This window comes from Alligator mississippiensis, chromosome 1, assembly GCF_030867095.1.
Source record: "Alligator mississippiensis isolate rAllMis1 chromosome 1, rAllMis1, whole genome shotgun sequence".
Taxonomy (NCBI): Eukaryota; Metazoa; Chordata; order Crocodylia; family Alligatoridae; genus Alligator; species Alligator mississippiensis.
This window is the reverse complement of record NC_081824.1, coordinates 790507-804231: the sequence shown is the minus strand read 5'-3', so window position 1 is coordinate 804231 and position 13725 is coordinate 790507. Positions and strand designations below refer to the sequence as shown.

The window sequence follows — 13725 nt, the reverse complement described above, 5'->3', positions numbered from 1 at the left end:
TTGCTCTGGAAACATCAACTTCTGCAATGTTAGGGTTTGCTCTTACAAAGACAAACGCACGCTGACTTTACACTCAGTGAAGAATTGCATTCACTTTAATGGGACTGCTCATTGGGTATAGTGTTAAGCACTATATATATAATTATTTGCATGAATTGGGACCTAAAAGACGCGCACTTTTTATATAAAAGATTCATGTTGGATTATACTTGAGAGACTCAGAGACTTTCCACAACACACGCGTTCAAATGCCTGGACATTTTTTCTCAGCAGAATGAAACTGCCGCAGGCCCGGGCAGGGGAAAAGGGGCTGTGGGGTTGGGGTTAGGGCTTGCAGCAGCACAGAACATTTTAACCAGCAAAAGTGTTCGATTACCATGTTCTTGTTCCACGTCAGTCTTTCTTTGCTAATAAACTAACTTGTATTCATTACTTGCCAGACGTCCCTACACTAAAGGATATCGTTCTGTCTCTTCGCAAGCTAACAGTACCCCGGCACTTCTGTACCCTGTTATGAAGCAAGGAAATACGTCGCTTATGCACTGTGTTTTTTTTATCCCGTAGCCTCGTCCACCGACAGACTTGGGATTCAATTTTGATGCCAACAAACAACAAAGGCAGCTGATAGCCGAACTGGAAAACAAGAACAGGTGAGAAGGCAGACGCTGTGCAGGGCTGCGTGGGGGACCCGGTTCGCTCTAGGCCTACATCGTTGTTTCTAGCAGCTTTACTGGCAACAGAATTAACCTCACGAGCGAGGCATCCAGTTCGCGGGGCAGTCGCTTCCCGCTGACACCGCTGCTCTGCTGTCGGTACCCGGGCTCGCTGGATTAAAGTCGGGCTGGGTATGTTTACGTGAGCGGCAGACGGGAGCCTGAGCTCCTGCCTTTAGCGCCTGCACTTGAAAACACTGACCTGTCTTACAGGAGAATTTGCCCCAAACGATTTATTCTATTTATTGCCCTCAGATGGAGCTCTCAATTCCTGCTGATGTGTTGGGAGCAAAATGGATGTAGCTAGGGGCCCCCGAGCTCGAAAATGATGACCCAGACGACAGTCTGCCCTATGGTCTGTGCTCCCAGGAGGCCCTTGGCTGTGTCCTACGTCCCGTGCTCCTGCAAGGTGCATAGAAATCACTGAAGAGGCTTGTTCTTCGAGCTCTGACAGCGTGCTCCCCGCTGCACAGGCAGAAACGTGCCGTTCCCGCCCCGTGGCGCTTGTGAGCTCGAATGCACGCTTGCAAAATAAACTGCTCGGACAACAGCAGAGCAGTCAAATCACGCCGGGGCCAGTGTGTGCAGGAATTGGGTCACTTTGAAAGGCTGCAGGGAGGGAATGTAATCTGAGAAAAGCAGATTTTTTTGCCTCGTTGGAGGGGCGTTCCAGGCCAAATAGGAGGCATGGCAGAAATCACAGCCCGGCAGTCGCTGTACGTGTCTGTCTCATTGTGGTGTCTTATTCCTACTTGGGCTCTGTTCCTGCTCCCCGTCCTTACCCTCGTGCCCCTCAGGCAGCTAAATGCTGCTCTTTGCAGAGTGCACTGCTGAATCGGTCCCAATCGCTAGCGCAGGTCCCCGCACGCGTGTCACCGCCGGTCCCCGCACGGCCAGGGACGTGGGCTGCATCTGAGAGGGGCACAAGGAAAGCGGGTGAGCTGACCGGTGGGCTCAGCGCTCTTCTGAAGTCTCCCCCAGCGAGAGCAGCTCAGGATCTGGAAAGTACAAGAGGAAGGGAGGGAGGAGGACTGGAGAGTCCAATCCTTCTTTCCAAACCAGAGGGGCTTCATTTACATTTTAATAAATGACTTCTTAGCAGTTAGTGATATGTTCCCTAACCTCCAGCAATACCGAGGGTGACAGCAGCTCAGAGTACACAGTGCGGTGGGGATGCTCCTTAATTGCCTTTCCTCTGTGAGACCTCCTGACAAGTTTATCTCCATTACCACGAGCGGCTGCAGCCAGGAGCTGTTATTTTTCACATTCCTGCTGACCTGCCAAGAAGACCTTGTGAGGGTGAGCATGAAATTAAACCAGTGTCATCCGCGCGCTGCGCGCCAGCCAGGCCTGTTCACAACCCCTCCTGCCGCAGAAACGGGCTTTGATGAAAGCCGAGCTCTGCCCCTTGGAAAGCTGAGCTGCTCACGTGGCCCAGCTTCAGGAAAGCTTTTGCAGGGATATTGCCAGCTGGTGCAGTAGCGGGGACACGGGTTAATCTTGTCCCCATCACCTTCTTGTTATCATACGTTTCCTAACCGCACTGGGGCAATATTTGGGACTGTCGCACGTGTCTGTTGGATTTGAGTCTTCGCCATTCATACCTGGCACAGAGGTGTTTGCACTTACTACCGAGCGGGCGAGGAAGCACGTTTGCAGCTTTGCTGTCGGGTGTTAAGGAGCAGTGCGCGTTCTCACCTCACTCCTCTTTTGTCCTCCCTCCCCTGTTTAAATAGAGAGATACTGCAGGAAATCCAGCGCCTCCGACTGGAGCACGAGCAAGCCTCGCAGCCCACCCCAGAGAAAGCGCAGCAAAACCCGACTCTGCTCGCAGAACTCAGGCTCCTACGGTAAAGGAAATATCTTACCCTTGTTTGCATTTGATATCTCAGCTCTTCAGCCAGCTTGGCCTGTTCTCTGGCACAGGTGATCCTGTCTGGTCCTGAGAAGGGCGTGATATCACCAAATCTTTGCAGACTCCGAGGAGCCATTTTAAATGCTAATGCCCGTTGCACTTGCTCCCTCTTTCGTAAGATGGATTTCAGAGCAAATAAAAAAGGTCACGCAAAGTGTGCTTCTTCTGTCTGCATAATTCAGGAAGTTGTTAGCAAAGGGGGCGGTAAAATTGGGACCAGCTGGTTATTACGTATGGGACATGGAAATGTCACTGGAGAGCGGTACCAGCGACTTGGTTAGTCACGGAGGTTTTGAAAGTGCCTGTCTGTGAACACGCAGCCACGCTTCCCGACTCGGGCAGCAGTCTGCAAAGCCCCTTTGCTCGCGCCTGCGTTTTGAAGTGACAAGGGAAGAGCTGTCGGTATTCACAGAATAAAGCATGTCACCGTCTGCGTCATCACAAGACAGTTCTCTGGCAGTATTTTACTTCATCCTCTTTTCCTAGCTAAACTTTACAAAAACACCACCTGAAACATAATGTGCGTCCTAACAGTTCAGCTCTGGCAGCTGCAGCCTGTGGAGAGCCGCCCCGTGTTTCTCAAGAGAGGCCCCGTGGCCGTGCTGCCTGCGCCCGTCGAGGGCTGTCCCCGAGGCGCAGTGCGGCACCGCGGGATGGCGCCGCTCTGCCCCCGGTCGAGGGCAGCAGGGTCCCAGCATCAGAGCCTCTCGACTTTTTGCATTTGCTTTTTCTGTGGAAGTGCCTGCGCTTCCGTGTCTTGCTCACCAGCCTTTCCTTTCTCTTGCTCAGCAGCCTCCCTCTAAAACAGCGGTGCGCGAGCTGGGGCTAGAGCCCGAAGGGGCTGGCTGTGCTCTCTAATAAGACACCTGTACTTGGAGGCACATTGAACTAACTGCATGATGATAAGAGTGGAGTGGAGTGGACTGGGGAGAGCCAGGGCCGATGGACATCCCCACACCTCCCAAGGAAGCCTCTCCCCTGCAAATTGCTCCATATTTTCTAGGCTGGTCAGAAGCTCTCCTGAGCAATCTCTATTTAATATCAAATCATCGCTGGTAAATTTGCAGATGACAAAGATTGGCAGAATGATGAATACTGATGAAGACGAGGCAGTCGTGCAGGGCAACTTGACTTTATAAGCTGGTCCCGTACAAACACTATGTGTTTTCATACAGACAAATGGAAAAGCACACCTCTATAAATCAAATATGAATGTCTAAGAGATGCTGTACCTCATGCAGAGGACATGGGCTTCACCCAGAGGTTCAGACTGGGCCGCCCTAGTAGTCTAAGCTGGCCTGCTGCAGAAGGCAGATGAGAGAGCGCCAGCCGCTGGCACCTGGGGATGCCCGTGCCCTCCGCGTGAGGTGCAGCGTCCCTTAGACGCTCGTATTTGATTTATAGACCCTCAGGCCGGGGCATCCGTCGTGTGCCTTTGTAAGGGGTGATGTCATAGCTAATTAATTTCACTGTTAAAAGTGTGCCTGATTGCTAGCCTTAATCTGTCCTGGTCAGTTGGTTCATTTTCCAGCCACTGGATCTGTCAGTCCCTTAGGCAGGTACAAATCACTCTCAGTGACTGCCTGATGCTGGGGGCGCACATAGCATCATAGAAAATTGGGGTTCGAAGGGACCCCGGGAGGTCACATCTGGTCCAACCCCTGCTCCAAGCAGGACCAGCCCCAACTACATCATCCCAGCCAAGGCTTTGTCTACCCGGGTCTTAAACACCTCCAAGGATGGAGATCCCACCACCTTTCTTGGCAGCCTGTTCCTGTGCCTCCCCACCTTCCTCATGAGAGAGTTTTTCCTAATATCCAACCTCAACTTGCCTTGCTGCAGCTTGAGCCCATTGCTCCTTGTCCTGCCATCTGCCCCCACTGAGAGCAGCCCAGCTCCATCGTCTGTGCAGCCCCGGCAGGGAGGTGAAGGCTGCTATTCAATCCCCCTCCGTCTGCTCTTCTGCAGACTCAATCAGCCCATTTCCCTCAGCCTCTCCTCCCCAGTCCTGTCCCCCAGCCCACAACCATTTTCATTGCCCTCCACTGGACTCTCTCCAATGTGTCCACATCCTTTCTGCAGTGGGGGCCCACAGCTTGACACCGGACTCCAGATGTGGCCTCCGCAGTGCTGAACAGAGGGGAAGAATCACATATGTACCTGGGGGCCCCCAAGCTTGAAAACGCTGACCAAGTTGACAGTCTGTCCTATGTTCTGTGCTCCCAAGAGGTCCTTCCCTCCGTCTGCTGGCACCGCTCCTACCCATGCAGCCCGGGATGCCGGTAGCCTTCTTGGCACCACGGGCACACTGCCGGCTCCTGTTCAGCGTCTTGTCCCCTGTCCCCCCAGGTCCTTTTCCGCACAGCTGCTGCCCAGCCCGTCGCCCCCCACCTGCCCCGGTGCAGGGGATCGCTCCCTCCTCAGTGCAGGACTTTGCACTTGTCCTTGTTGAACCTCGTGACATTTCTTTTGGCCCACTCCTCCAGTTAGTCGAGGTCTCTCTGAATCCTAGCCCTACCCTCCAGCATATCTACTCCTCCTCCCAGCTTGGTTCATCTGCAGACTTGCTGTGGGTGCATCCATCGCACCTTCCAGGTCATTAATGAAGACATTGAACAAAAGCGGCCCCAGGACCAACCCCTGGGGCTCTCCACTTGATATCAGCTGCCAGCTAGATCCTGGGAATTGCCCCACACAATCTAGCCATAAAAAATTCCCTCATCTATTTTTATTAAAATATCTCTGCATCTATTTGTTCATGTTTTTACTGGTTTTCATACTGTCAGGAAATCAACTTTAAGTTCCTTATCTTTATGAGTTCACGACCTTATAGAGCTTGGCCTAAGTCCATATCAGTGATGTGTTTTCCTTCTCCGTTATCTCCACTCCAGCAGCGATGCCAGTCGTACGTTTCTTCCGTTTCCATCTATGCACCTTCCTTTTGGCGAGCGGCTCTGCAGTCTCATCAGCCAACTCCCTCAGCACCCTCGGGTGCATCCCAGCCGGCCCCAGGGGCTTGTATGTGTCCACCTTTTCTAAATAGTCCCTTACCTGTTCTTTCATCACTGTTGGCTGCTCATCTCCTCCCCAGACTGTGCTGCCCTGTGTTGCCTGTGAAGACTCGGGTGAAGACTTCAGCCTTTTCCTCCTCATCCGTCACTAGGTTGCCTCCCCCATTCAGTAAGAGACCCACACTTTCCCTGACTTTCCTCTCGTTGCTGGCACGCTTATAGAAACTCTCCTTGTTCCCCTTCACATCCCTCGCTAGCTGCAACTCCAGTTGCGCTTTGGCTTTCTTGACTTCATCCCTGAGCAATGCTCTTCTACTCCTCCCCAGTTGTTTGTCCAAGTTTCCACTTCTTGCAAGCTTCCTTTCGGAAAGCTCGTGGCGATCAGGAGAGTTCCCTGAGCAAGTCCAGATGTGCTTTGCTGAAGTGCAGGGTCCTCACTCATCCTTCCTTTCCTCGGCGTCCTGAACTCTGTCATCTCGTGGTCGCTGCTGCCCAAGTTGCCGTCCACTACTGCATTCCTCCCAATTCTTCCTGTTTGTGAGCAGCGGGTCAAGAAGAGCATGGCCCCTACTTGGCCGCTCCAGCACTTGCACCAGGACGTTGTCCCCAATGCTCTCCAAAAATGTCCTGTGCTGCCTGCGCACGGCTGTGTTGCCCTCCTAGCACGTGTCGGGGGGATTGAAGTCCCCCGTGAGAGCCAGGGCCGGCGATCGGGGAAACACCCGCTACCTGTTTGGAGGAACCTCATCCACCGCTTCGTCCCGGTCTGGCGGTCTATAGCAGAGCCCACCACAGCACCACCCTTGTTGCTCTCCCCTCTCATCCTGCCCAAGAGACTTTCACCATGCCCACCTCCATGCAGATATTGCAGCTCTGAGCAGCCAACGCTTCACGGGGCCAGGAGCGGACAGCAAGAAAGAAGGGAGCGTAGCTTTGTGGTGCAGCGAGGAGGGGGCTTCTCGGGAAGGGGGTCCCGGGGTCCAGCCCCTGCCGTCCAACATCGCAGCAGGCAGTCTTTGGTAAAAACCAGAAGCGACCCTGGCAGCAAGGACCAGAGCCCAGGCTACAGCATTGCATTGCCTCCGGCTTTTGACCTCTTGGAGGAGGAATCCGCCGAGCCCACAGGATCCGGCTGTCCCCTGCATACAGAAATATCGCCTTCCCGTTCTTATCAGCATTCCCGCTTGTAAATCCAGGGATCACGTTAGTCCGCTCGCTCTGCACCGGGAGCTCGTCCTCACTCGGTTATTTCTTAACTCTTCTGCAAAGTCTCTGCCTTTTAGGATGCAGCTGCCAGTCCATCTGGCCTGCCGAGCTGCTTCCTAGACGTTACCGCCTGACATTCGACCGCATTAAAACACGTGTTGTTTCATTGCTTACCACCGGGCTTAGCCGGGCGAGCCCAGTGAATGGCAGATGTGGGAGTAGAAAATAAAGCTGTCATTAGTGATCCTACACGCGAGCCTGCTTTCTCCCACAGAAGCAGTGGGTGATCAATAATCGTATCCGTGCCTCACGTGGCGGGCGCACAGACCTGACGCATACGGGGCAACTTGAAGAAACCGTGGCACAAGAACGTGCTTTAAAGAAGCGATCGGACAGTAAACGACTGCTCGGTGTAGTCCTTCCCTGCAGGAATAACACCATGTCCTCTGGTGTCTGCTGCAGTCTGGACTTGTTATCAAAACTCAGTCTTAACACGAGAGAGAGACCAACCGATGCAGGGCCGGCCTGTCCACATCCATCTGCCAGGATCTTGTCATCTGCAAACTTCACCAGCTTTATAAATATTTTCTTGCTAATGAAGCTGAATAACACAAAGCCGAAACCAGGTATCTGTGGGCACATAGTAGGAGCACACGCATTTCCATTAATAATGTTTTGAGATCTGTCACCTGGTTTTTAACCTATTCGATATGCGCTGCGTCGCAGAATGTCAGCTCGTTTCCCGAGCGGTGCGTTAGCAAGTAATTATACGTACACAAATGAAAACCAAAGAGCTCAGGGAAGAAAGAGAAACCATCTCAGCCTCCAGTGTCAAATTAGGCTGGATTTTGTTAATGCATTTTGGGTGACCGCCCAAGCGCAGCCAACTCTTTATCTTCCCTTATTTCCGTGATATGCCAGTTCACCATCATTGTCGCGTACTCTGCGTATACGAAGATGCTGGCGGGGGCTGGCCGGGGTGCTCTGCGTTAGGCGGTCATCTCTCTCGGGAAATGCCATCCAGAGGTGCCCAGCCAGCCTCAGCGTTACACCGCTGATGGTCTGCCTCATTTCCAGGCCCTTGCTATCACGTTTTTCAGCTCCTAAAATGATTTGCTTAGTAAGATCCTTGTTCCGTTTTATCAGAGGGTACAGATGCAAGAGGAAAATTGATAGATTCAGAGCAAAGTCAGCCTGCGGTATAATTTATCTTGTCTCTAACCTTGGACTGGAAATCATCAGATAGAGGCAAGCCACCACACATGTATAAAACACAGCTCTTTCTGCCATGGACATTGGTTAATTAGTTATTTGATCGCTAACTTTGCTCATTATTATAGAGCCATGTCTGCTCAAAGAAAAAAGCTAAATGCATCTTTTTATCATACCAGATATTGAGCCTAATAGCATTTGATGCTGGTTAATCCTAGATGTGTCCTTATAGTAAGAAACGTCTGAATTCTTTCTGAAAATGTAAATGCAAACCACAAGGCTGATTTGTCTCTCAAATCTCTTAAAAACTAGCGTTCGTTGTCGGGAGCGCTCGCCACGTAACGATTCGATACCCCAAAAAGAGACACTTGTCCGAATGAACGTGAGCTGTGTTTGCGCAGATGTTTCGGGGGTCACGCGTCTGACGATCGGGTCGGCGCAGCTCTGCGGATTCGGAGCTCAAGCTGCTGACATCCCGTTGCCTCTTTCTTCCAGCAGTCTGCAGGCTTTCCCCCTTTTTTGATAATTCGTTCTTACTTGTCTGAAAGATCTGCCGGCTGCCCGTGTCTAACGGCATCATTAGAAAGATGCTGCCTTTCTTTTTAAAATGCAGTGGTAAAAAAAAAATAGGCTCCCCACTACCATAGTCCTGACTGTAGGTCCTTGGATTTTATAATGAGAAGCCTGGCTGTTGTGTCTCATGATATAATAGGCTGGATTATGGTCTCCGTGTTATTTTTCCCTTTAATTTGTTAACTGGAAGGCGGTAGTATCAAGTAAAGTGAAATATAACAACACGGTTTATGGCAGGCAGTCGACAGTGTGGGTTTCCTGAAGTGCCTTTGAAACGCCCGGCATTTCTCTTCTGACACTTTCTTCCATTAATTGAAACAGGCAGAGGAAGGACGAACTGGAGCAGAGGATGTCGGCGCTTCAAGAAAGCAGGAGGGAGCTGATGGTGCAGCTTGAAGGGCTCATGAAACTACTCAAAGTAAGCAGTTTTGTGGCAGAAAGGCAGCGCGTCCTTCCTGTCCGCGCGCCCGAGCTTTGTCCCTGTTGTATTCGACGGCTCCCGCAGCGCTGGCTTCGTCACTAGAGAGAGCCTGTAAACCATGGGATGAGCGTGCAAAGCGGAGTCCGTACCGGGAAGGGTGGCTACTCCGCTCGCTGCTTCCCATGTTGAAGCTCTTGACTGCCCGCTGGCTTGGGAGAGCTAAAGGGAGGAATGGTAGATTTGCTCGTGGTCCACGACCTGGGTAATGATGACACTTGTCCAGGCCAGATCTGAAACTGGAAGCTGCGGATGCTGCATTGTAGAGAGCGGCCTCCCACCAGTGTGGCAGGGGAGCTGCACGGGAAGTTGCACGCTCCTTCGCCAGGCCCTGCACTGGCTCCCGAGCTCTAGCGGTCTTCGTTTTCTGGGTCTTGCCTGCCTAGCGAGGGTCCGCTGTTCTCCCCCCATGCCCCCGTCACAGCTGAGTCCAGCACTGGACATTGAAGTCCTCCTCGCTGGAAGTGTGAACATTATTATTTTATGTCTGGATCGGGACCAGCCTAGTGGAAAACATAGCCCATGCTCCCGAGCTGGGGAGAGGTAACACGAGGTCATCTACATTAGCTATAGACGCAGCTTGCTCGCTCCTGAGCATTTAGGGCTTGTCTGCATCTGGAAGGAATTTCGTTTTAGTCGCAGTGATTCCTCTGCGCAGCGGCAATGCCAGGACAGCTCTGCAGACAGATACGAATGCTCCGGAAAACACGCGTCTTTCCTGGGAGCCGTTCGGCAGCACGTGCAGTGAGCTAACCTCCCCACGGTGACAAGCCCTCGTTGGGATGAATCATTTCTGGGGCACAGATTATCTTTGACGCGTGTGTGTACGGTGCCTAGCACAGTGCCTGTAGTTGTTAACACGATGCAAATCGTACCTGTACGTTTTCTCCGTGACGGGCGATTTCACACACCGCAGCGCGCAGGTGCTCAGCTTGGCTCCTGGCGCATGTTATGTTGAGCAGAGTCGAAGACGCGCCGCTGCTGTGGGCGTCAGCCAGACCCCTGGCTGCCCTGCACCTCTGGAAAGCAAAGCATGAGATCTCTGAATTGGGCACCCAAGACAGAAGTGAACGTTTTTGGCCGTGGGTTTTTATTCATTAGATGTAAACAAAATAAATTAGCAGCAAGTGCCGCTGCACGGCTCCCAGGAACTTGGAAGGGGAGTGGCAGCGTGCTCTGAGCGCGGGACCTTGCATCCATATTGGTCTCGAAGAGCACGCATACACCCCACCTTATTTTGGGGGGTTTAGCCTAGGGGCTGATTATGGGGATGTTATGCAGATTAGTGGTAGAGAGGAGTTTTCTAGTGCTGACTCTCATCAAGAAAGGTCTACGTTTTATTTAATTTTGGTATTTAGGGACTCCTGTTAATCCACTCATCTTCATTCTATGCTTTGAAAATGTCCATTATAATTTATTTATAGGAAAATATAAATTAAAAATTGACAAGTAGAATTCCCTTTTTTCATACAGTGCTTTGATTTTTTGCATTTCTAAACGGCCAACTATTTGAAGTTCATTTTTTATACATGCGCGGTAACCTTTTCAAAACAGGCTTAAAATTTAAATCTCCATTAACATCATAATGGGCCTGTATGCTGAGTTCATCCTTCGAACGTTTATCTTCAAAGCACTTTATTTACCCTCACTAATTAATTCTCCCCATAACCCCAACTGTAAACGTTGCCATCTGCATCGGATGAGCCCAGTAACTTCCATCAGCGGCAGCAGCAATCCCTCCATTTGAGGCTCGTCTCGACCGCAGCTCGTTGATGAGTTGAGAGTCCAATCCTTGAGCCACGGACGTGTCTGCAGAAGTTGCAGGTCTTTGCCCAGGGGAGAGCAGTCTGCACGGTGGGATTCCTCTCCTTTTCCTTCCTCTGCTCTCTCATGTCTCAAGGGCAAGTTGCTTTACCTCGCAATGGGCTGCCGCGCGGTTGAGGTTGCAGCGTCGTGGGGGTCAGCTGGCAGCCAGCTCCTCCCAGGTCTTGAGGTTGGCGTCCGTCCGTCTGCTAGAGTTTCCTCGGGCTGCTGCGGGATCTCAAGTCACAGCTAAGCTGGGAGCAGAGCGCTTGTTTTGGGAGTCAAGACCCACAACGTCCAGTCTGGGGAAGTTGGTGCTCGAGGATCGCTGGCTTGGTGCCGGTAACGCCGGGTTCAGGAAGGATGCTGGCGTTTGTGCAGCGATCTTCCCACTGGATGCAGAGGGTTTTGCAGGAGCGCCGTTGGCGATCTCGCTCCAGGCTCTCACGAGCAACCTCCGTTGGGCTGAAGAGTCCTCCAGCAAGTTGTCCAGTCTTGGCTTGAAGACATCCAGCAGCAGAGAATCAGCCACCTTCCTTGGGGAGTTTGTAGCACTGGTTTCTTCCCCTCACTGTTAGGACTTTGTGCCTGGCTTTAATTTCCAGCAAGTGGCTTTTGTTATGCCTCTCCTCGCTGTATTGCAGAGAATTCAGGGCTCAGTTTTCCTCTCTGTGGAGGCACTTATACGCTGTAATCAAGCTTTCTCTCAGTCTTTAGTAAATTAAACAGATGGAGCTCCCTAAGCTTCCCACAGCGACGTATTCTGTTCACCCTTGAATCACCCTGGGACTCGGTTCTTCATCCTTTTCAATTTTTCAACACCAGTTTTAAAATGCGGAGACTAGGATGATATGCAGCATGCTGGTTATCAGCGGGTGCGTCTACACGAGACGCTGAAAGCGCAGTAGACTAAGCCTGCTGTGCATTAGCAAGTCACAGCGAAAGCCAAGTCCTGTGCATTCAGTGAGTACCTGTTGTTACAGGTACGAAATTTAATGCACAGTAATTGCAGTGCAATAATGCACATGCAGACGTGCCCGGTCTTACCAGTGCCCTGCTCAGAGGCTTCCTATTTATACAGCTCGTACTCATTACCATCCTATTTATACATCTCCCCACTGATGACTGCTTTGCAAGATCTGTTCATTATCCAATTCTTAATCCATCTTAGGATGGACTGCCAACTCAGTTATGCGCTGTTCTCTGTTTGTACGTTTGCTTTTTCTTCTTTATATATTGCACTTTACATTAGTCTTTGTTGAATTTCATTTTGTTTTCTCTAGCCCAGTTCTCCAATGAATCGAGAGTCCTTTGAATATTAATCCTCTCCTTCAAAGCCTTTGCAGCCCCTCCCATCTGCAGATTGGATCAGTGTGCGGTGACAGAGTGATTAAGGCATCTCATTCTGGCTCCAACGGGGCAAGTTCATGCTTTGCTCTGGATTCAGACCAAAGGCAAGCCCCAGGTGACTCAGCTGTAAATGGGTTGGTTCCTAATCATTTGGACTGGGATGTCCACAGGGGCCAGAGCTGATAGCCTTCTGGATGCTGGCTACAGGCGCCAACTAAGCTTTCTCTGAGGACAGTAACCTTGAGAGGACTTTTTATCTTTAATTTTCTTCTTCTGTATCCAAGCCCTTAATGAAAATGTTAACAGCGAACCCAAAACCAGCTCCTCTGGGGACCCCACTTAAGGCCTCTGACCTGTCTGGCATCCATCTATTAAGGGTCACTTGTTGCTTGCGGTAATTCAACCAATTATGCAGCCGCATAACGGCAATTCTACCTAAACCACAGTTCTCCCGGTTACTTACGAGAATGGCACAAGGGACCGTGTCAAAAACCTGAGTCCAGGCGTAGCATGGACGCTGTATTGACTTTACCCACCAAATGCATTTCCCTGTTGCAAAAGAAATCAAGTGGTTTGGCCTGATTTGTGCTTGGCAAATCTCCGCTGGCTGCGAGCAATCACCGCTTCCTCCTCCAGATGATACCAAGCGAACATTTTATCCTTTTCTCCAGTCACTTAGCAAGTACTGAAGTCACTGGTCCTGAGTGTGACCGTAAACCGCATCCGACTGGAGGGCCTGGTGGCAGCGTGGTGGGGTAGCTCCGATAACATACCAGTGTTGCACCCTCCAGAGAAAGGCTAGTCTAGGGCTCCTCAAGACCTAGCCCCCACTGCCCGGGGGGTACTCCTTGGTTGGAGAAAGGCCAAGGGACGGAAATGCGCCCTTGCTGGGGTGCTCGGCGGTCAGCAGCAGTTCTGACCTGTTGCTCTCTGGCAGAGGCGCTCAACGCCTGGGCTCGGTCTTGGTGGGAGACGGAAGGTCCTGGGAGCTTCTGCTCCTCCGTACCCTTGTCTAAAGTCGTGGTGTGATGGTCGCACAACTTGGCACAAGCGGATTCATCAGGCACCCGACTAGACCTCGGGCATACGCCGTGATCCAGCGCATCGATGCTTGCCTACTACTATTGAAGTCGGGCTGACGTGTCTGTATTTCCCCAGATCCTCCTTTTCCCTCTTTTCACAACCGGGCGCTGTGTCAGCCCTTCTCCAGATCGTTGTTCTGCCTTGATGCTACACGGAGATGATAGTTGTGCCTCCCAGCCTCGAACCTCTTCTTCCAGTGCAGCCACCGGCTTGTGCGTAGCGAAGACAAAGCTGCACGTGTCCGCCAGGAAGCAGATAAAAGAGATGCATCCTGCGCAGCTCACAACACCTGCTCCTTCACTGCCCGTGCTTTCTTGGACCACACAAGAAAACCTCCTTAGACACTTCAGCAACAGCTCCTGCCTCGTGCTAACTTCAGAG

The 13725-nt window shown here is 51.6% G+C and overlaps 1 protein-coding gene across 12 annotated transcripts in view; it reads left to right on the top strand.

Annotated features, from left to right (window-relative positions):
• Positions 1-13725, top strand: part of DTNB (dystrobrevin beta) — a 296518-nt gene that overhangs the window by 219718 nt on the left and 63075 nt on the right. For 11 of the 12 annotated variants that reach the window (XM_019497687.2, XM_019497682.2, XM_019497680.2 and 8 more), the window contains 3 exons: positions 565-650; positions 2450-2563; positions 8952-9048. In XM_019497687.2, the coding sequence (XP_019353232.1) occupies positions 565-650; positions 2450-2563; positions 8952-9048 (297 nt within the window). Of the gene's footprint in view, positions 1-564; positions 651-1841; positions 2013-2449; positions 2564-8951; positions 9049-13725 lie in introns of those variants that run through there. The other variant, XR_009462220.1, reaches the window with a different exon arrangement.